This window comes from Dioscorea cayenensis, chromosome 5 (assembly GCF_009730915.1).
Source record: "Dioscorea cayenensis subsp. rotundata cultivar TDr96_F1 chromosome 5, TDr96_F1_v2_PseudoChromosome.rev07_lg8_w22 25.fasta, whole genome shotgun sequence".
NCBI classification, from domain to species: domain Eukaryota; kingdom Viridiplantae; phylum Streptophyta; class Magnoliopsida; order Dioscoreales; family Dioscoreaceae; genus Dioscorea; species Dioscorea cayenensis.
In genome coordinates this window covers 2561182-2583273 of record NC_052475.1, presented here as the reverse complement: position 1 = coordinate 2583273, position 22092 = coordinate 2561182, and the positions used below count along the sequence as shown (strand labels likewise).

At 35.2% G+C, this 22092-nt stretch overlaps 3 protein-coding genes across 3 annotated transcripts; 1 reads left to right on the top strand and 2 right to left on the bottom strand.

Annotated features, from left to right (window-relative positions):
- The first annotated feature begins 617 nt into the window (after positions 1-617).
- On the top strand, positions 618-2029 carry LOC120262188 (F-box/kelch-repeat protein At2g44130-like). The gene has a single exon (XM_039270265.1). The coding sequence runs from the start codon at positions 807-809 to the stop codon at positions 1872-1874; it is 1068 nt and encodes a 355-aa protein (XP_039126199.1). The 5' UTR covers positions 618-806; the 3' UTR covers positions 1875-2029.
- A 77-nt stretch (positions 2030-2106) lies between these two features.
- LOC120262190 (chaperone protein dnaJ 6-like) lies at positions 2107-5700 on the bottom strand. Its single transcript, XM_039270266.1, has 8 exons — positions 5508-5700; positions 3664-3762; positions 3467-3568; positions 3310-3369; positions 3117-3223; positions 2864-2946; positions 2567-2657; positions 2107-2492 (listed from the first exon to the last, which is right to left on the bottom strand). The coding sequence occupies exons 1-8, from the start codon at positions 5616-5618 to the stop codon at positions 2291-2293; spliced, it is 855 nt and encodes a 284-aa protein (XP_039126200.1). The 5' UTR covers positions 5619-5700; the 3' UTR covers positions 2107-2290.
- Positions 5701-9429: 3729 nt separating this feature from the next.
- On the bottom strand, positions 9430-13342 carry LOC120261875. The gene is made up of 6 exons (XM_039269881.1): positions 13217-13342; positions 12766-13131; positions 11421-11731; positions 11277-11333; positions 10342-10796; positions 9430-9900 (listed from the first exon to the last, which is right to left on the bottom strand). Exons 2-6 carry the CDS (start codon positions 13083-13085, stop codon positions 9592-9594), a joined length of 1452 nt encoding a protein of 483 aa, XP_039125815.1. The 5' UTR covers positions 13086-13131; positions 13217-13342; the 3' UTR covers positions 9430-9591.
- Between the last annotated feature and the right edge of the window lie 8750 nt (positions 13343-22092).

Below are 22092 nucleotides of genomic sequence, written 5' to 3'. Positions count from 1 at the left end.
ATAGTCAATTTAAATTTAACAATCCAACTCATGTCTGAGCTGAATTTGGAATTTGGTACAGCTTTAGTCTATGAGTCTATCTCATTAAATACACCACAGGGTGTATGTGTGGATGTAGAATTACATGGACATAGTTGGGCAGAGTCTTGTCTTGTGGGGTTGAATTTATAATTTTTATTTGATTTGATACAAGCCATACAAGTAGCGTCTACCCATATAGGATTAATACTCTTCAAAACATTTGTAATTTCATCCTACTTCAACATGTTGTATCTTTACTCAAAACAAAAATTTAAACATATCAGATTTTTATTTCTTTTCTACAATGAACTTCTCCATAGTCCATACACATCATTCTACTATAAAAAATAATTGGTGTTCCTAGAGAATTAAAATAAAATAACCACATCCAAACAAACTCTGCTAAACATGCTCTAAATTTATCCCTACCATAAATAACTCGTTGTAGCAATCAAAGTCCCAGCATGTGACCCCACTTGCCCACCGCCCTCCAATCCCCCGAATAATAATACTCCATTTCTATATATATATATATATATATATATACATTAATTTCCACCTCCAATCAAATCAAGGTAAGCTTTCCAAAAATATCAACATTATTCCTAAAGACGCTGCGTGCCTGGCCTACCCCACCTTTATTGCACACACCCTGAACAATATATATATACACACACAACCCCCTTCATGCTCCCTGCTCTATCCATTCATCAATCAATGCTCTTTATTAAGTGTCTTAGCCTTAAGAAATAAATTGTATTATTATTATTATACCTAAAAAGGAAATGAACGGCTGGGATGAGGAACGAGCGCTGATCCCAGGGTTACCGGACGATATCGCACTCGATTGCATCGCACGAGTGCCGCACCGATTCCACCCGGTGATCTGCGCGGTGAGCCGACGCTGGCGGGATCTGGTCACCGCCTCCGCCTTCAGGCTTCACCGACACCGCATCGGAGTGGCGGAGGATCTGATTCTTCTAATCCAGGCACAACCGGGTGGTCTCTCCGGCGCCGGCAGGAGCAAGGACGAGTTCCGGCCGCCGCCGTGTAGGCTCGTGGCGTATAATGCGTCGATGGGGGAGTGGAGACGGGCGGTGGGTGCGGTGCCGGTGTTCGCGAGGGTGACGGTAGTGAAGGGGAGGGTGGTGGTGATCGGGGGGTGGGATCCGGAGACGCTGAAGCCGGTGGGGGAAGTGAGAGTGGTGGATCCGGTGACCGGAGGGTGGAGGCCGGGGAAGGCGATGAGGGAGGCGAGATCGTTCTTTGGATGTGGAGTGGCAGGGGGTAGGGTTTACGTCGCTGGAGGGCATGATTCGCAGAAGAACGCGTTGAAAACAGCGGAGGCGTATGATGTGGAGGACGATGAGTGGGTGGAGTTGCCGGAGATGGGGGAGGAGAGGGATGAGTGTCAAGGGTTGGGAGTAGGGGGGAGGTTCTGGGCGGTGAGTGGGTACGGGACGGAGGGGCAGGGGAGGTTCGATCCGGCGGCGGAGTGCTACGATCCAGCAACGGGAAGATGGACGAAAATCGAAGGAGTCTGCGAGGAGATCGGCGGTGGAGATGGGCCCGGCAGTGGGATCTACGCGGCGGCGGGGGAGAGGGTGAGGTATGTGGATGGGAGAGGGGTGAGGGAGTATGGGAGAGGGTGGAGAGAGGTGGGAAAGGGGCCGGAGGGGATGAGGGCGGTGGCGGTGGCAGTGGAGATCGGAGAAGAGACGGTGTTTGTCACGGGGGTGGCGGAGGGGGGTGGAATGGTGGGTTGGGTTTTGGAGGATGGGAAGTGGATGCGGGTTTCCAACCCGATTGGGTTTTCTGGATCCGTTTACTCGGCGGCGGTTATTCGGGTGTGATCCGACCCGTTAAGTGAAGTACTGAAAACAACATGACTAGTTTTGGTCTAAAGGAGCATGAATGAATTGTTGGGAGATAATTAGACTGTTGAAAAAGTGCGCTTTTGATAAGTTGTTGGCTATTTAATAGTATTTATATCACTAGTTTTCTTTTAGCTTAAGATATGTAATATATATAGATAGTGTTGGTTGCATGGTCCACTTCCAGCTTTACTACTTGTATGCAAAGTAGTGATGTTTTATCTCATGATTCGATGCATTAATATAACATTGATAAGATAAGTACAGTTTTAGATGACATGGGAGAGTTTTCTTCACAAGCTACTTACTTACAAAGGAAAAGGAGTTGTTTGATGGCAAATTGATAAAACCAGAGTAAATGGGGGGCAATGGCTTTGGAGATGATTGATACTTTACTAGCGTTTCCGTTTTTTGGTCTGCTTGTCACTCTCGAGCCTTTGCCGTGCTCTCTGAAACTCTTCTTCTGAAGGTTCCACGGTCAGGTTGTCATTGCATTTAGATATAATGGATGAAAGTACTGAGTTGAATTGTTCTTTCCTCTGGTCTCTACGTTGAGCTATGAGTGCCATCAGATCGTTTTCAGGTTGCTTCTTTGGTCTAGAGGCGTGGATGGATACAAAATGAGAGTGAGAAAAAATTTTAGAATGATTTAAGGACAAAGAAACACTTACTTCCCCCTCCGAGCAAGAGGATTGGTGGGTGGCTTTGTTGCTGACACTTGCTTGGACCATTTCTTGTATGTTTTGGTTGACTGAAGTTCACCTATAGAAGCATTCAACCAAAACGGATTATTTTTATCGTAAAAGAGATTGACAGCAGATAAAAGGTTTAAGTTGGTAGTGCTGATTGGCTGGGTTTTCAATCACCAAAGATGCAAGAAAAAAATAAATAAATACGAGGTGTTATCAATCAATTCATTGACTCAGAAAACATTATCATTAGCAGAGTAGCCAGAACATGAAGCAAACCTTCAGCAATTGCTTCGTCAATTATATCCTTGAAGCGGTGTGAGTCCAATTTTGGATCAGAACAAAGCATTGAACAGAAGAGCCTGAAAAATGAGGCATCATATAACTGAGTTTCTGCAATATTATATATCACTAAATCCTAATATCACAAATGAACAGATTTATCTGAAGTATCTACAGTGAAAACTGCACAAATACTTAATTTTAAAAAGATAGTCAATGCAGATGCATCTAATAATCTAATGTTGCAAACCTCTCCATATTGCCTTTGAATTTGGCATAAAGATCCTTAAGATCCTTCCTCTCTGAATCGGATCCGCGGTAGTTAGCATGAAATTCTTCAACATCAGCTTCCGTAACCTACAAAGGATGCAGAAGTTACTTCGGTGCAACAGGGCATGTCAACGGAGTAAGATATCAAATTGGCAAAAGTAAAAACAATATACCCTCTTATAAACTGATCTAAAGAACTCCTGTAAATTGTGAGCAGCTTCCCCTACCAAGCCCTGATGATCATTGTCAAAAACTTTAGAAGCATACATATGTCTATATATATATATTGATCAACAATGTATAAACTATTTCTTATCCTGAATCACTGACCTCATCATCAACACAACCAGTCTGATCATACAGTGCCCTCTTCTCCTCATCACCGAGAACAGATATCACCTTCTGCAATAACTGAAACTTTTCTTTGGCCTCCTGAGTGAATGAAAGTGACTAGGCTTAGAACAAATGATCTGTATTACATCAAAACTTTAAAAAATAAGTCTCTAAAACAATAAAAGCATTGGCACCTCATCACCAGGGTTTTTATCAGGATGTAGACGCAAAGCCAATTTGTAGTAAGCCTTCTTTATTTCCTGTTGAGATGCTGTCCTCTCCACACCAAGGATCTACAAGAAAACCAATGTTATAAATCAACAACTATTTGATGCAGTGTCAACAATAGCTAGGTAAAAGTTAACTACATCACACAAATAAATGCACATGGAACAAGAATAGAGTTTTCAAACCAATGCTTTCATTTTCCATCTTATGGCTTCTTTTCAAGTTTAAAAAAATGAGCAGCTCTAGCTCTCTGGTGACATGAGCTGAACAAATAACTTGCTCCTGCTTAATAAGAGTATTTGCGCACATTGGTTTCACCAGCAGTTCTTCAAAAATAAAATATTCCAATAGTATACAGGTTGAATTCAAAAAACCTCAGCAAACATCAAAGAATAAGGAAACCTATAAGGAATCAACATATCACCCATAGCAATGCATAGGCCTACTAATAAGGAAAATTTGATTAATTTAGTAAAATATAACAAGGATATGGCTCACATGACTAGAGAATAAGCTGAGTCTAGAAAACTTCATTCAAGGGAATGGAAACAAAAACACCAAATCAGCATATCACACATGCCAATGCATAAGAAAACCAACAAGGAAGGTCTAATTGATTCAGTGAAAATGAAATAAACAGATCATTCTAGTTTAACTGATTAAAGCATAAGTTGAGTTCAAAAAATTCATTGACAAAAACTGAATCAGCATATCACTCATAAGCCAATGCATAAAAAAACAAACAAGATCTGGTTGATTTAGAGAAGGAAAATAAATGGATCATTATAACTAACATGACTATTCCTACATGATCCGGCAAAATAATATTATATTAGGAACATGTACATATTGTTCTCACAAGCTATTTTGTTCATCTGCTAAAAGCGCTCATAGTCCAAGCCAGTAAACAGGCATGCCTCCATGGAAATCTTTTTAAGATGACTAGCAGTCTGAATGTATCTTTGCAAGAAGTCAAATTAAAAATCTAACAAAAATCTCCACATTCATTCAAGTAAGATATAAACAAAACGCTAGTTTACAGAGACAACAACTCCCATAAAAGACATGTGAAACATTAACAAGCATAATATCCTTATTTTAGACAGAAGGAACGTGCAATTTTAGAAGAATGAAGGGGAAACGTGCAAGTTCATCCAATGAAACCTAGAACTCGCATATTAGAATTTGTACTGGAATTCTCTCAGTTCCAAGAATCAAAATACCAATTTTCTTAGTTGGGGCAAACCATTTATGCATCCAAAACAAAATTTTAATTTTGTGCAACCACATCTATTTCCCTTTTACCTCACATGTCAATTTTGCACATGATTGTCTAAATTTCATCATCTCCCAATAATCCTTTAATCTATCATTCTTATTTCCCCTTATTTCTTCCTTTCAAATTGCTACATTCTTTTCTCAAATACACTACATCCAAAATTTTCACATCGCTGCAAATGTCCCACTTATAGCGTTCACCCAATTCGGTCGTGCCCTAAAACTAGTGTCATGAATCATTTCCAAAAACACAAAGCAAGAACTTTTTTCCACTAAAAAACCATCAAATCCTCCATTTCCTCAGTCACATCACCTGTTTGATTCAATGAATCAAACATTTCTGTTTCCAAGAACCCTCAATCAGAGTCAAGAACAACAATCAATCTAACACCTTAAAAGAACAACCACAATAAAATAAATCAAAAAATCTTTTTCCCTCCATCTTCAGCAAAGGATCATGAAAAAAAAAACCAAGGGAATCAAAAGCAATCCAAACTCACTCAAGAAAACCAAAGTGGAGAAGAGGAAATACCTCGTATAAGCTCTTCTCCTGGGCTAGGGTTTCACGATGCGGCTGGTCATCCTCGACTTCTGGGTTGGCCGCCTCTTCCTCCGAAACCCTAGATTTCATTTTTCTCCCCATTTTCGAAGAATCAGAGAATTGGATTTGTGACACGCTATTTGTAAACGCGCGCGTGATTTGTGATTTCGAGTGAAGCGCGCGGCGATGAAATTATTCCCGCCCTTTGCCCTAGCGCCCAATCTCATCGGATGACGTGGTGATCTCCAATTGGGTCTCACGTGAGGCCCCGTATTTTTAATAATCCACTACACTCGGATTCGTGATAATTACTAGTAAATCAATTTATTTATTATATAATATAAATATATATTGATAATTATCTTAAAAAATTACTTTTTAAATCATTAAATTGAAATAATATAAAAATGAATCGTAACTATTATGAAACTGTGGCTGTGAGACAATCTCTCGTCAGAATGTGAGATGTAATATAATTTACGTATTAATATTTATTTGTCTTAATTGCCATCACATGTTTTACAAAGCTCAGAATCAAAAGTTCCTTCCAAAGTTTGAAGCGGGTTTTCATTCTATAAAAATTTTTCTATGATTTTTTTTAGTGGAAAGATTCTATAATTTTTTTTTAAATCCATATTTAATTCATTTATAATTTTTTGAATTTATTATTTTATTTTTAATATATATATATATATATATATTTCATATTTATTTTTTCCTTCAAAGTAAAAGGCTCGCTTCAACTATTGGAGGCTAGAGCCTTCTTAACCCTAAGTTGGCTTTCCCTATGAGCTACCGTAAAATAGACACGGCGCACAATTGAAAAATTGAACCAAAAATAAAAGATAAAAGTGTTATTTCATAAAAATTTAATTGAATTTTTATCCAGGTTAAAATAATAATAATTTTTTTTTTGGAGGTAAATGTTTGAGAAAATTTTGTAGGTTTTTTTTTTAGAAAAAAATATTTTTAGAAAATGTCTAGAGCACCTAAAGGATTGATTGTTTGTTTCACCGTCCAATTGTGGCTAGAAACCAATTAATATGTCTAAATAATAACTCAGCCAAACACAATACATGAATAGGAACTTTAAAGATAAGCTCAAGTTCAATCAATAGCCATGATGACACTAAAATGTAAATAACAGGGAGAATGAATAAATAGTACATAAACCAAGGTGCCATTAAATTAAATGCAACTATAAATTCCTTAGATCTCATATTATAATGTAATTACAAATCTTTGTATTCGAAACTATAAAAGAGTCAAATCTATTTGTTTTTATTATATGTAACTAAAATGCTAAATTCTAACATCCTTTGTGTTGCACTGAAGGATTTTAACTTTGAGTTTGAAAAAAATCAGTTTGGTTAGATATTATTGAAGTTAAAGTTATCAAAATAAATAAAGGAGAAGAAGAGATAGAGACAGACATTCAAATGAAGAAGAGAAGTGGCAGTTCGATGAGAAGCTGGATGAAAACAAAGCCTTATTCATTTGATGTTACATTGTCATGTGATTTACACGTGATTATTTGTTATGACGGTTTGCTGATGTGGAGTCTAAGCTTAATAAGTTCTGACAGCTCTGTCGCATCAGCATGGTAGTTATAACTATTATCTAGGATTCCTAGCTTTGTAACAGAATATATAAACACTAATCTTCTTTTTATGGGTGTGAGATTGAATGAAAACCTTTGATCTCTTCTCCTCAATCCTTTGTTCTTCTTCTTTCTTTTCATGTTTGTTTTGCTAGATCAGATCTGATGCTATGGAGCTTCAAGTCTCATCAATGGCAGCAGGTTTTCTACTGGTTTTTCAGTAAATTGAAGCATTTATGTGAGTTAAATCTTGATCACAGATCTACTTTTCAACATGGTATCAGAGCTACAATGTGTTCTTCTTTGATCCTCTATGACCTCTTTGGTTTGGATCTTGTGATTTTAAGGTTTTGTTCGAGTTGTTTTTGAGTTTTGTTTGACTATATACTCTGTATGGCTGATTTCTCCATTAAAGATGAAAAGAGTATCTATGAATTCCTTAGATGCTCTACATTTACATCCTTCAGATCATTCTGGAATGATGCTTGTCTCTAAACCATTCAATGGTGAAGAATATGGTTCTTGGAGAAGGGTAATGGAATTTGCTTTAACTGCTAAGAAGAAAATTGGGATTTGTGATTGTTCTTGCAAGAAGCCAGAGATTGATTCTGAAGATTTAGAGAGTTGGGAAGTCTGTAATAGTATGGTAATCACTTGGATTTTGAATGGATTATCACTAGAAATCTTGGATAGTGTGGTGTATATGGAAAAGGCTAGTGATATATGGCTTGAACTATAAGAAAGATTCGAGCAATCGAATGGGCCTCAGTTTTTCTAGATTCAGAAGGAGTTGAGTCAAATTACTTAAGGATCTAGTTCTATTTCAGCCTATTATACTAGGATCAAGAAGCTTTGGGATGAATTCCAATCTCTTAACAACATACCTCCATGTACATGTGTATGTGCATGTGGTCAAAAGAGAGAACAACAAAAGTTAGAAGGAAACCCCATAGGTTTTTGATACGCTTTTTATCTAAATGCTAAAGTTTTTGAACCTAAATATTAACCGGTTGTCTTCTATAATAACAATAACAGCCAACTAGAGAATATAAAATGAACAAATTCATCAAATACTTTTATCATGGGGTTAAAATGAATAATGCACCAATGTTATTGACTAAATAAAAATATTAAAAATTTATTTAGCTTTTGTTTGTCATGTGCTTACGGTGGTGGATGAAAAATTATTTTTTGGAAAAACATGAAAAATTATTCTCTCGCACACACAAGCATAAAAAATATTTATTTTTCTCAGGGCGATGCGCATGCTTACACACACACACACACATATATATATATATATATATATATATATATACTAGTATGGATGCTCGTGTTTGCGCTACTGACTTCATCTATTAATACAAATCATTTAAAAAACACTTAACAAAAAATACAAACAAAGGAAAAAAATAATAAATGACAACATTATTAGATAAATTAAATAAAAAATACAAATAATAATAATAATAATAATAAAATCATATATAGATGAAAAGCAATGAAAATAAAATTAAAATAAAGACATAATATATCTAACAAAAAGAAAATTATAATATACGAAATCATGTTTATGTCTATATATGTATGAAAACAATAAAAAAATTTAAATAAAAATTAAGGAAAAAATAAAAGCAAATAAAAATATTATTATTAGTAAACATATAATATAATATAGTATAATATATATTAATATTAATATATAATATTACATCATGTATGTGTTGAGAGAAAAAGGAAGGTGAGTGATGTGTGATCCACTTAAAATAAATAAAAACTTAAAACACATAAATAAATAAATAAATAAATAAATAAAATACATGTCAATCAAAATCAAGCCAATGAAAACATAAGAGGCATTTAGGCAATATATGTGTTTATATATGTGCTTATGTATATAAATAATAAAAAAAACAAACACCATATATACATATATATATATATAGAAATAATAAAACCAAATAAAAATAAAAAAAATCAACAATAATAAAATTAAGCAAAATAAAATTATATATATAGAGAGACAATTAAATAATAAATATATATTCTACTGTTTAAAAGCAATATTTAAAAAAAAAAAGAAAAACTATTATTTGTAGTGAGAGAGAAATAGGTGGTGTGGAACTTATTAAAAAAACCAATCAAAACCAAACAAATTTTAAAAAAAATAAAATCCAAATATTTAAATACCGGTGCTTATGCTATGGGCTTCATCTAATGATGCAAATTATAAAAAATAAATTGTAAAAAAATAAAAACACACTAACATATGAGTTTCTTAGTGATTCATTTGAACCCCTATATATATACATATATTCTAAAGCAAAATGACACTTGTTACTTGTAAATCCAAATACACCCAAACAAAGGCCCTTAAAATTAAGGGTTTCTGAAAGTAACAGAACTGGAATTTAGATCTTTTAACAAAAGGCAGACAAACAACATTTAACAAAGTTCATCATTCCAACTAGTTCTCTATGCCATTTTTCGTTTTTTCAGCCTTTCGCTCTTCCAGTTACCGACAAAACCACCTCTTCGCTTCCTCTTTGGTTTTCGGCCCCTCTTTTTCCCTGAATAGCAAGGTTTTAGAACTGATTGTTGCGTCGTGTTAGGCTTTTCCTTCTCGGAGCCTGGTCCTGACACTGAAAGCTCAGGGGCTGTGCTTTCATCGGATGAGCTTGATTCAGCCTCTTCCTTCACCACTTCGTGGTTTTGCTTGACCTTATCAAAGTTCTGAAGTTCTTCGTCAGCAGTCTGGTTAGTGATCAAGACTTCCTCAGCATTCTGCAGGCATAAATGCAATCAGTAATCGAAAGATGAATGTGATATCTACTTGAAACACGTTCCAACTTCTCATCATGTGATCTGACATCCATCATCTAGTCCACAAACACACTGGGATAGAGATAGAGAATTACCCATAGAATTACAATATTTTAAAAAAAAAAACCCCCATAAACAGAACAGATGAATTGGCTTTTAATGGAAAGAATGACTCCTCTACTCATGAGATGAATAATTCAGTCAAGGTCCAAGATTCTGAGCTAAAGATGAATAGTCAAATAGATATAAAAGATACAAATCCTCCTGAGAAATAGATTCTCTTATTTGGCTTGCCATCATGGGATCACTTATTAAGCTACCATTTGGGTACTACACATGCAACTTTCTTGTTCAGTGATATTTCTAAGAGTTATTAATCAGCGGGAGAATACAGTTACTTACTTCCTTGCTTGAGTTTCCAAATTGATGCTGACTTGAAGGGGCAGCAGACAACAGGTCCAATGTGCTCTCAACTATATCGGGCTCAGCAGCATCTCCATAGCTTGATACTGTACTCCCTGGCAAGGTTGCATCCCCAATTTCATGTTCAGATACATGATGAGGTGGAGTATTTAGAGCTCCATGCAATTTTATATCTCCATTATTGCGTGGAGAGCAGCTAGGACTCAAAGCATGGCTATGACGTGTTTCTCCTGAACCAGGAAAACCTTGGCTCACAGCTAGCTCTCGATTGTTTGCCTTCATAAGAGAATCAAGACGACTTCTCAACTTTACAATCCGTGACTGAACAACATCAATGTTCAACAGGATTTGCTCCAAAGAGGCATCACGACCACCAAACATTAGCCATTCATTCAAAGCTTCAAAAACATCAGTGCTTCTGTTTCTTTCATCCACTGTGTAGTATTGAAAAAAGCATAACAAGAATGTCAGTCTTAAAACAGATATAACACAACATATTAACCATAATCCATTACATGATAAAGAAGCCAAGAAAAAACGATCTCTAAATAACTTCCCTTCCATCAAAGAAAAATATGTACAGGAATATAACTAGGTTGCGGATTTAGGCCTGTGAGTGCATGTGTACAGATTTGTTTGTTTACCTTTCCCTTCTATACTCCTCCCAACTTTTTTGTCCCATGGATAGAAATTGGTGGGTGGAGGTGCTATGTAAAGAATATTCTTTTCATTCCTCTAAAGTTTAAATTTCCTCACAGAAAGAAAAATTCGATGTCACTCTCCACGATCAACCTCTTCATCCACTGGATGAAAAGGTGGAAGAGCATCTATGTCCATGCTTGAAAATTGTTAGAATGTGGCATTTTTTATTTTTTATTTTTTTAAAAAAAGAAAAGCACACCAAGTAGCCATACCTGGATCGCCACAATCATCATCAATTGAGTGACGATCTATTTCGGATCGCTTGTTTTCTGTAGAAGAATGCACAAAGTTATTATCAAAATATGTCCTGTGCATGATATGGCAAAGAGGCATTTGAAGATATCCACAATCATTACCATAATAGGAGAATATATTGTGTTGTGACATATATGATGCTGTATCAACTGTTTCTTCATTTCTTTTCCTTTTTCTCCTCTTCATTACCTGATTTTTACGGCTCCCACAAGACAAAGGAACCATCCTAGAAGCAGATCCCTCTAAGCCTACCATTGTTGAATGCAACTGCTTCTCCTGCATATATTTTGCTAATTCATTGTCGTACTTTAGAGCTTGGGAGTGTAGTTCATTCATCCGCAACTCTAGCCACTGGCACCTCCACATCAGAGGGCGAACAAAGTTCCTCCAATGGTCAGTTATCTTCTTTTTCCTGGGAATGTGCATGTGAAACTCGTATCATCATTTAAATTAAGCAAAGGCGACTATCAAAGCAAATTTCAAGGGGCTGACAAATGCAATAGTGATACCAAATAACTACTCAAAAATAAAATAAAATAAAATAGTCCTTGAACAAAAATATTTCATGATTACATTGTTAAGACCAGATTTATCACTTTAATTTATTGCCATAATTTTGATTTTAATGCACATGTAACACACTATAGCTGGAATCATAAATGATGGGAAAAATTATTATATTTTTCAAAAACATAACGCAAACTTTAGAAAATAAAGAGCATAGATTGAATCCTGTATGCCCATGATACAATCACATTACCACGGATATTTCAACTTAATGAGATACAAAGTACAAGCAAATGAATGCCATCTAAAAATTGAAACATTAAATGAGCATCAACTAAAACAAGTAGCCCAACAAGCATTTTCTCTTTTAACATCAATTCTTCATCCAAGTTCTCATAGTGGTGCCACTCTTTCAAACCATACAAATTCTAGTAAGACGATTCTATGATATGCCATTCTCTGGACAAATCCAATAACTTGTATTATCACCAATACAACAATCACCATCTTTAAGTAGAATTTAATAACCTTGTTACACCATTGTAAAAAGATACATTCAACAAAGGACAAAAAACGTGAAAAACATGATTAAAGACGAATCCATTACAAATGTTTATTTTCAAATTTATCTAAGAAATAAATCAAACTGATGGTTCTCTTCCAATCATACCACCGAAAAACATCACAAGATAAAAGGGATATATCCTATAATCAGAAAGCATAGTTCAGTGTGCAAATGATTCCAGCAGCTCCAATTCCATGCTGAACACAATAACAACACATCACAAATTTTATCAATTATGAACACAACATATAGCATCGGAAATTCATCATCTTTCAAGTGCCAAGATCATGAAAAAAAATTCCAAATTTGTCTAATTGTTTGTCACACGAAACCAGCAAATCGAAAAAAAGAAAAATAGAAAAAAAAAGAAAAACCTGCAAATCCTGAGGACTCCATTGGAGAGAGAATGCTGCTCAACCCGCGATTCAACTTCCGCATCACTCGAGCTCGAATTCCCCCCATCTCCGCACCCGGAGAACGTCTCCCCAAAGGAGCTCGAATGCTCAGTAGCATCCGGATCATCGCCCTGAACAGTATAAACATCCGCCCCATCCCCAAACCCAACCACATCAATCTCTCCATCCTCCGCGATCTCAGCCTTCAAATCAACATTCTCCTCCTCCGGCTCCGATTTCACGGCCACTTCCGCGTTTTTCACCTCCTCAACAGCAACCGGATCTTGCTCCGGCGCCATATCAAGATCAGAAACCCTCAACGACTTCGAATTCGAAGCATTTGAGCTGAAACAAGAGATTCCTAGATCAATAACTAGAATTAAAACCCTAGAATTCTTCAAGAACGAAACCCTAGCGAGCGATGTCGTACCTCGAAGCAGGAGAAAGCACCGCAGCGGCATCGCACTGCCGGAGAGATGGATCTCGACGGATTCAAAAGCACGGCGATGATATGATGCTTTTTCGGATTCGGGTCTGGTCGTTATCGGAGTTTGAGTGATAACGGATTGACCCGATTGGGTTCGGAATTTGATGTTTATACCCGATAACCCATTAGATTATTATTATTATTATTTTTGTTTTGAGAAAGACGACAAGCACCAGAACCTCAAGGACGTGCACATGTGGGGAGTAAGGCTCAACGCCGACCTATGTGCCCTCACCTAGCGTAAGACATGAGGTTCGATCCCGGGTCTTTTCCGAAATGAACGCCTTACGTAAGAGACCCAATACCAATTGACCCAAAGGCCGTTGGTTAGATTAGTTTTTTATGTTACTATGGTTGATTACATTTTCTCTTTATTACTCTATAAGGATTACGTTTTATAAAAAATAAGTTCAAAACTTGTTGGGCACAATGGTGGTTACAGATTTTCAATCGTAACATGCGGGCTTATAATCTAAACTTACTCAAATCTTGTGTGAAAATGCCTAATCAAATGTTTAATTTTTAACTATGAACACACCTTCACTAATATAAGCTTGCTATATTCGAAAAAAAAATTTAAAACACAGGTAAATTTAAATATAAAATATAAAATAATTTTGCAAGTATGGAAGTCCAAGCTTTTATGAGAGTAGAAAGATTTAGGAAGGTTTATGATATCTATAAAATCATAAATATTTATTTATTTTCTTTATTTATGTTTTCATAATGTAAATCAGTCGGTATTATAAAGTGATTATGGCTTGCTCTATAAGGGGAAAACAAAAAGCTACAAACATAGAAATAGAATTAATCTTGATTATTGAAATTGAAGTAATTTATCATAAATTATTAGTTAATATTTACTCTACCAATGCCAACATTAAATTCCTCTTTTAATTCCATTTAAAATCAACAAAATTCTAAATGAACACAAAGTCGACTTTTATAATTGGAATTAGGAATGAAGACACTCTAAAAAGGATGTTTAAATATTTAGATATAATAATACTAGTAAAAAAGTTAATGAAAAGTTTATTCATAACCTCATCAAGCCACATTTTTGATAATATGGACAAGATGCTTATCAGGCAAAACTCAAACTGAAATCAAACAAAAATTAAATTTTATTTTGATATTAAACTAAAAATTAAATGAAATACAAATTATTTTAAATGTAAGAAAAAAAATAAAAAATAGCCTAAAATCACATCGCGGTCAATACTAAACCATTGGAATGATGTGAACTTGAGATTATAACTAGGGAAGATAACATTATAGCATATAGTTTGGTTGATTATGGCAAAAAGAAAATTTTCTTAATCCATATTCCACATAGCGTTGTTATTGTCATTTACTTGTTAGATGTTTGTTATTTGATGGGTTTTTGTTTTTAAATTGTTATTAGTTATGCAATGTTTTGTTCAGCTGAAATTTTCTTTAAAAAGGGAAAAAACAATACAAAAATTTCAAATTCTCTAGTACGGTTTATTTTTAGTGTTAAAAAAGTTAAAAGAAAAATTAAGTGGTTTTTCCATTGGGTAGGAAAATTATTTTTATAAATGTGGTAGTATTAATGATTTTCATTAATATTACATAATAATATTTTATTAATTAAAACATATTGGAGGAAGAAGAAAACACCATGGGATATAGTATGAATTTTTGTCTTGGAATATATTGCATCTATTATACATATCTAATGATTTCTTTCAAATTTTCTACATTTTTATTTTTAGGAAAAATTACTTATTAGTCCATGGAATTTTTTGCTTATTCCAGTAAGTCTTTTTGATAAAATATTATTTTTTTTAGTCCCTCTTTTTTACAACCATTTCTATTTCATCCCTCCCGTCACCTTTGGTCGTTTATATTTTTGAAAAACCCCACATTACCCTTTGCTTTTTGGGAATTCTGCCACCATGTCTTGTCAAAGCAGCATGGTGCTTTGTACTTGATATGCTTCAAAAGTCTTCTTCCTTACTTTTTGTCTTGTTGGAGAAGCTTGCATCTTCTTCATTTCATTTTCTATTCTTCCTCATTGGCATTGGCTTTGGAGTGATCTTTCTCTTTTATCACCCATCTCAATCTATTTCCCCATCTATGTTCTTCGGTGGCGAGGTAACTTGACAAAAGTCTACCGCCAAGAATGTGTGAAGGTATCTCTTAGATCCCCATCAAGGTGTATATCTTGGTCTTATTAGTATGTTTTACTAACTATGACGTTCACTAGTATCACATTCATGGGTCTTTCATCTATAGTGGTTTTTCTTGATGTAGGCCCTCCATAGATTTGTTTTATAGTGTTGCGAAGTATAAAGGGGATGATTATGTGTTGGATTTCACTGTCTTGACTGGATGACAGATATTATTAGAGGAGATATGCACATATTGGGTTCTCGAACCACCTACAGTGCGAGTAAAGTATATAATCCCAAATGAGTACAAGACAATGTGTTCCATTAGCTCAGAGGATGACTTTTAGAAAATGTGTAATATTCACCCTATATTCAAAAATACTATGCTGGACATGATCTGAGCAACAAGAATAATGACCAATGCAAAGAAAGCTAATTTTCTTATCTAAACTCTTTGAGACATTCTGTCAAACACTAAACAGACGTTCAATGCCGCCAAAGCCCATGGAGAGGACCAGGTTCCCATTCCTTTCTTTGTCTTTCTCTATATATATACACACACACTCACACGCTTTTATGAAGTGTTTGATGTGTTGTTTTCACTATAATATTGTTTTAAGCTCTGTTTTTTTATATATACTAGCTTCGCTAAATTCTTATTTATTATATATATGTATATACGTGCTCATAAAAAGACAACCAGCGCCAACTAAAAAACACAAGAATTCACATAGAAAAAAAGCCTCAACTATTGAAACCCTAATCTATCAATCCAATGATTCAAGCTACCTGTTTGGCAAGAAGCTCACTCTCAATATTCCCATAAATTCTCACCACATGAACTTTACTTTCATCATCATCAAAATATACAAATAAACAAAATAAAATAAAGAGATTTGATTGATAGAAATAAGAAGAAAAGAGGTTACCTTGATGGAGGAGTAGAGATTAGCAACTGATTTATCCAAACTAAACCCCTAATCAGAAACCCTAAGGAAAACCCTCAATTCTTCCCAAACGAAACCACCAATCAACCACCAAAAACCAAAAAAACAAAAACTACAACATGAAATTCATAATAAAAAACATAAAAGGGATAAATGATCACCAACCTTATGAACTCTATCAACTTCAGTTGTGAGAATGAGGCAAAAGAAGATAGAGAGAAAGAAGACCGGAGGTGCGTACAGAGAGAAAGGAGAAACAGAAACGTGCGCAGGGAGAGAAAGCGAAAGAAGACGACCTAGGTAGCTCACTTTACATAAAAGCCTTCCCGGCGTTTAATCAAATAATCGCCGCCAAATGAAATCATTACGGCGTTTAATATTTTCAACGCCGCAAAATAAAATTTAATTTTGTGAAAAAATTTAACGCCAATCCCGCCAACTATCCTCGCGGCGTTTTATTCTAACAATGCCGCCAAAACAGACACACTTACCGGCGTCTAGAACATAAATGTCGCTAACTCACATTCCTCTGGTTTATTTTTTCAAGCTAATAAATTATTTAGCGGCGTTTATTTTAATAAACGCCACGAAAAAACAAATTTATCGGTGCCTAATCAACAAAACTCCTCTAATTAAAATAGAATTTTCTAATGTAAAATCCGCCAATTTAGCGAATTAATTTGGCAACGTTGATAGGAAATTCATGTCACTAGAGGCCGTTCTCAATTTAGCCATGAAAATGTTTTCTCAGTAGTAAAAGGCTAGGAAACATGTTATAGCAACCAAACATCTACAGTTACCTCTAGTATGATCAACTGGACAAAACCAACATTAGTCTTAGTGAAGATAAATACAAATGGTGTGGTAGTGCCTAATACAAACAATGGTGGTATAAGTTGAGTGATCATAGACGATAGTAGAGCTTTCATTGCTGGTGGTGGGAAGCCCTTATATGATATTTCTGATCAACTACTGGTAAAATGTATTAGTTTGAGAGTAAGAAGATTATTGAAATAGGCTCTCGATTGTTGTCTTTGCTATCTCTAATATTCATAGCCAATTTTGGCACACTAGGACATTGGGAGTACTGTTACTGATTATTATAGGGAGTTGGCTCCAAATTTTCAACATGAGTAATGCTATATCGTGCGAATAGCTTGGCCAAATTTATGACACGAATGAGGTGACAGCCAGGTGTCATCCATTATTATCTCTCTTAATCAGCAACATTTAAAAACAAATCAAGCCCTACTTCCTCTCTTCTCTCTTCGTCTTCACACTGCCACCATCTTACATCCCCCGCTACCAAACTCGTCACCCGCTATCGCTGCCGCCACCGACTCCGATGAACCCCCATCACTCGTCGCTCGCAAAAAAATATGGTCACCCACGCCATCCAGTCTTCGCTCTCGCCTGCAAACGAACCTGTCGCTGCCGTTATTGACGCCGTCAAACTCCATCACTCATCACCCGCAAACAAACCCTATTGCCCGCGCCATCCCAGATGTTTCTACAAGTTTTTTTTTTTCCTTTGAGAATTATTTTTCTTTTGTCTCTAATTCACAAATTGATGGAGAACATGCTGAACTATCAAAGGCAAATCTTTCCTTGTTGAGGAAAGAGGCTCTTACTTCTTTCATTGAAGTGTTCTTTTCTTTAAATCACAGGTCTTAAATTCTTAACCTAAATATAGTGATTTTGATGAGTAATTGAAGTAATTCTGATGAGTGGTGAGTAAATATCAATTATGATGGTTTTTTAAATTGCCTCAACTATTTTAAATTCAATTGGAAATGTTCATCTAATGGTTGTTCATAAGAGTTTTATAAAGAGATAATGCATAGAAAAGCAACACGCCAATGACCAGCTCCACACCGAAAGCTCATTGGCAGAACTCACAAATAGTTAAAAGTGAAATCATTGAGTTATCATCACTAATCAATAGATTATTATTAACGAAATTATGTAAATCATACATCATCTGCAAACAAATCCCAGAATTCATTGAAAATTCATTCAAAATACTGATGTCAACGGAGGAACGAGTGGACCCAATTGCAAGCAACACCATCAGAACAATTTCTATGGTCATCCCCAAGAGGATGGTCTACATTATTTCACCCCACCGTAAACACATTGTTATCAGCTTTTGGTGTGAGTGAGTATGTCTTTGAGAGAGATTAGAGAGAGTGACAGAGTGCATTGGCTGGCAAAGACGTAGACGCAGACGTAGATGCAAATGAAGATGAAGATGAAGATGAAGAAGAAGAAGAAGAAGAAGAAGAAGAAGAAGAAGAAGAAGAAGAAGAAGAAGAAGAAAAAAAGGAGAAGAATATGGGATGGCGGGGGCGATAGGGTTTGTTTACGGGCGATGAGTGATGGAGTTAGTCGGCTTCGGTGACGGCAGTGATAGGTTCGTTTGCAGGCGAGAGCGAAGATGGGATGGAGTGGGTGACCATATTTTTTTGCAGGCGACAGGTGATGGGGGTTCGTCGAAGTCGGTGGCTGTAGCGACGGCGGGTGACAAGTTTGGTAGCGTGGGAAGTGAGATGACGAAGGTGTGATGACGAAGAGAGAAGTGAGGAAGTAGGGCTTGATTTGTTATTTTTTTTAAAAAAAATGTTGCTGATTAGGAGAGATAATAATGGATGACACCTAGCTGCCATCTCATTCGTGTTATGAATTCGGCCAAGCTATTCGCACGATATAGCATTACTTTTTCAACATCTAGGTGTCTTTTTTGTTAAAAGTGTTGCATAAATTTCCCAAAAAAATAAATAAATAAAACATAAAGTAATAAAATATTTTCAAGGGTTGTTTCTGAACGTTTTCACGCCTCTTCACTTTATAGCAGTTGTGATGCGAAGAGGTTTCTCAAATTTATAAATACCCCCTCCAATCATTTTAAAATCTAATCTTGTACCTTTTTTAAAAGAAAAAAACCTAACTTTTCAGAAAAATCTTCTTCCCGTATTGAGAACTCTTCTCAATCCTTCTGGTTCAACTGAGTTCTTGAGAAAGCAAAAGTGCATTTATATCCAACAATTCTTGAATATTATTTTCCTTCCAATGGCAACTCCTTCAATCAAACCATTCTCTTATGAAGTGGAAAGGCTAGAATGATTCAATGGCATGAATTACAAGCGGTGGAGTATGAAGATTTACTACCAATTATCCTTGTTGAAAGTAGCATATGTTCTCCATGAGTATTATCCATTTGAGGATAACACCATCACCAACAACAACAATAATGGAGAGGGAAGCCACTCATCTAACAACACTGGTGGAGAAGGATCAAATAGTGGGGGCAATAAAAGCATTAGTATCCAGAAAAGTCTCCGGGATTGTATTCTTTATGATCATCAAACCAATGTGATTAGACCGCTCCCACCTCTCAAAAACTCTCCTATTCTCAAGAGAGCTTTGATCTGTAAGAGGTGCAGGACATGGTTCTCTTAACGTATAGTCCAGATCCATACATCCCAAAACAAGTGTCACCTTGTTTTTCCAAGTTTTAAAGTTTGTGCTGTTAAGCACAAGAACGCCACTGAGTGTAGCAGACACATTGCTAACACTCATAATATCAACTGTACATAAAGCAATTAACAAAAATCAACTCACAATTAAATGACAAAAATATAATAATCAAACATATAAATAACAACCACCCATCTTCAAGTTAATTGTGGTGACATTAAACCTAGTCTTTGGATAAAGATTCAATTCATTAGTAATTAACTTGTTGTAGTAATCAAGTTTTATAGTAAAATCTAGTCAAGTATAAAGTCTTCTTTTGGGCTGACTAAATACTCACAATAGACACTTTATAACTATAAACAACTTATTACCACATGTGCAAACAAATCTCTGCCAGACAACAGTCTTCCTTCGGGCCGACGTGTTATCTGCATGAGAATAAGCATGCACTAACACCATGGTCATTCACAAACAAAAGGTTTCCACAACAGAGGTGACTTTGGTAATGATGCTGCTTCTACCAATTGTAGTAAATACCCAAGAAAGCTATAGAAGCAACTCTAAGTTGTTATTTCCTAATGATTATTAAAACTAACTTTATAATTATGAATTAAAAATTAAATTCATAATAATTAAACTAAAATTCAAATATTAACCTAATTCAAAATCAAAGTAACATAACTAATTAATTATACTCAATAGCTTTGATTTTAATAATCATCAAGATTAACGTAATAAAATAATGATAATAATGACAATAAATCCAATCATGTGTTAAAAACGTTGAATCATGAAGAATTTATAAATCAATTCATCTCTATCAAACAATGCTATGATATATCATATAATCATAACAATGACATGATATATAATATTAACTATTTATAATATCATAAGATCATTTAATTTCTCAAAATCCGTGAAACAATTAATTCACACAAAAACAATATCATCATGTAGTAGATTTGTATAAATTAGGATGAACAAGTAAACCAGCACTTGGGTTTTCTTGATTAGTGCATATATATATATATATCAATTATACAATCATAACATCATTACGGATTCTAAATTGAATATATATATATATATATATATAAATACCCAATCGATATACGACGATAATCGTATTAACATGAAAATTCAGGACTGAAAGCATACATAATAAATAAATAGATATATATACATGCATATTAATTAATAAATTCAAGATTTAATTAAAATAAATCCCAAATAATTCTAAAACAAGATGGCTCTAGTACCACTTGATGAATCTAATGGGTATAAATCCTAGTTCAAACCCTGAATCTTCTTGCTTGGAGATTGCTTAGGAACAAAGAAAGTGGCGGAAGCGTACCTACACTTGAATCCATTGATTACGGCAAAGGTGATTGGGTCTTATGGTTTTTCTCACTAATCACACGCAGAGCCTAATTCAGAAAACCTAATTCTGAATCTCAATTGTTGCATGCTCAGTCAGGGACCACACCCTATTTATAAGAAATCTTTATGGGGTTAATTATAAGTCTGCCCATCATAGATTTGACAATTTTGCCACCAGGAATTCTACACAACATATGATTAATATGTATATCCACACTTTTAAAATTAGATAATTAGGACCCAATTCAAACTTGAATCAGATCACAATTTGGGTCTATTCAAAACTTGAATATAATAAGATATACACAATTATAAATATTAGTTGTGTAAGTCTACACAACTTATGCACATAAATCCTTATATCCCTACATATTGTGTGGTCCACAACCCAACAGGGGGTTGTCAGGCAGAGGTATAGTAGTGCATGTTAAATATTGAGTTGATATTTTTGGGATGTGGTTTGATCATTGGAATGAAGCTAAATCTTGATATATTTTAATCCAACGGTCTAGATTGTTTCTATTACTTATATAGAGTTTTATTTGTTAGATGTTGAAAAAGAGAATGAGAGAGAGAGAGAGAGAGAGAGAGAGAGAGAGAGAGATGAAGGGTGAGTTCTCTTATATGTAGAGAGTCAAAAGAAAGAGTGAATAAGCTGTAGAGGAGAGCTCTCCTTCTTAATCTCATTAAAGTAAGGTAAGATCCTTGTTTTTGAGGTGAGGTTAAGTTTTTAGAGCTTAGTAATTCTCTCGTAGCTTATGCTTTTTTCTAATACTCTTGTCCTCTTGTTAGTTCGCAAGGCATAGTGAAGCATTATTTTTCTAAGGATGTAGGCTTATTTTTGGCCGAACCATGTTAAATTTGGTGTTTGTTAGGT

What these genes read in the sequence shown, in the direction of transcription:
- LOC120262188 (XM_039270265.1), top strand. Translation starts at nt 807, where the DNA reads ATGAACGGCTGGGATGAGGAACGAGCGCTGATCCCAGGGTTACCGGAC.
- LOC120262190 (XM_039270266.1), bottom strand. Translation starts at nt 5,618, where the DNA reads ATGGGGAGAAAAATGAAATCTAGGGTTTCGGAGGAAGAGGCGGCCAAC. An exon ending in AGGAGAAGAGCTTATACGAG is followed by an intron (nt 3,763 to 5,507) that starts GTATTTCCTCTT and finishes GTTTTCTTGTAG; the next exon opens with ATCCTTGGTGTGGAGAGGAC. An exon ending in ATAAAAACCCTGGTGATGAG is followed by an intron (nt 3,569 to 3,663) that starts GTGCCAATGCTT and finishes TCATTCACTCAG; the next exon opens with GAGGCCAAAGAAAAGTTTCA.
- LOC120261875 (XM_039269881.1), bottom strand. Translation starts at nt 13,085, where the DNA reads ATGGCGCCGGAGCAAGATCCGGTTGCTGTTGAGGAGGTGAAAAACGCG. An exon ending in GGAGTCCTCAGGATTTGCAG is followed by an intron (nt 11,732 to 12,765) that starts GTTTTTCTTTTT and finishes GCACATTCCCAG; the next exon opens with GAAAAAGAAGATAACTGACC. An exon ending in TTGGAAACTCAAGCAAGGAA is followed by an intron (nt 9,901 to 10,341) that starts GTAAGTAACTGT and finishes TTATGCCTGCAG; the next exon opens with AATGCTGAGGAAGTCTTGAT.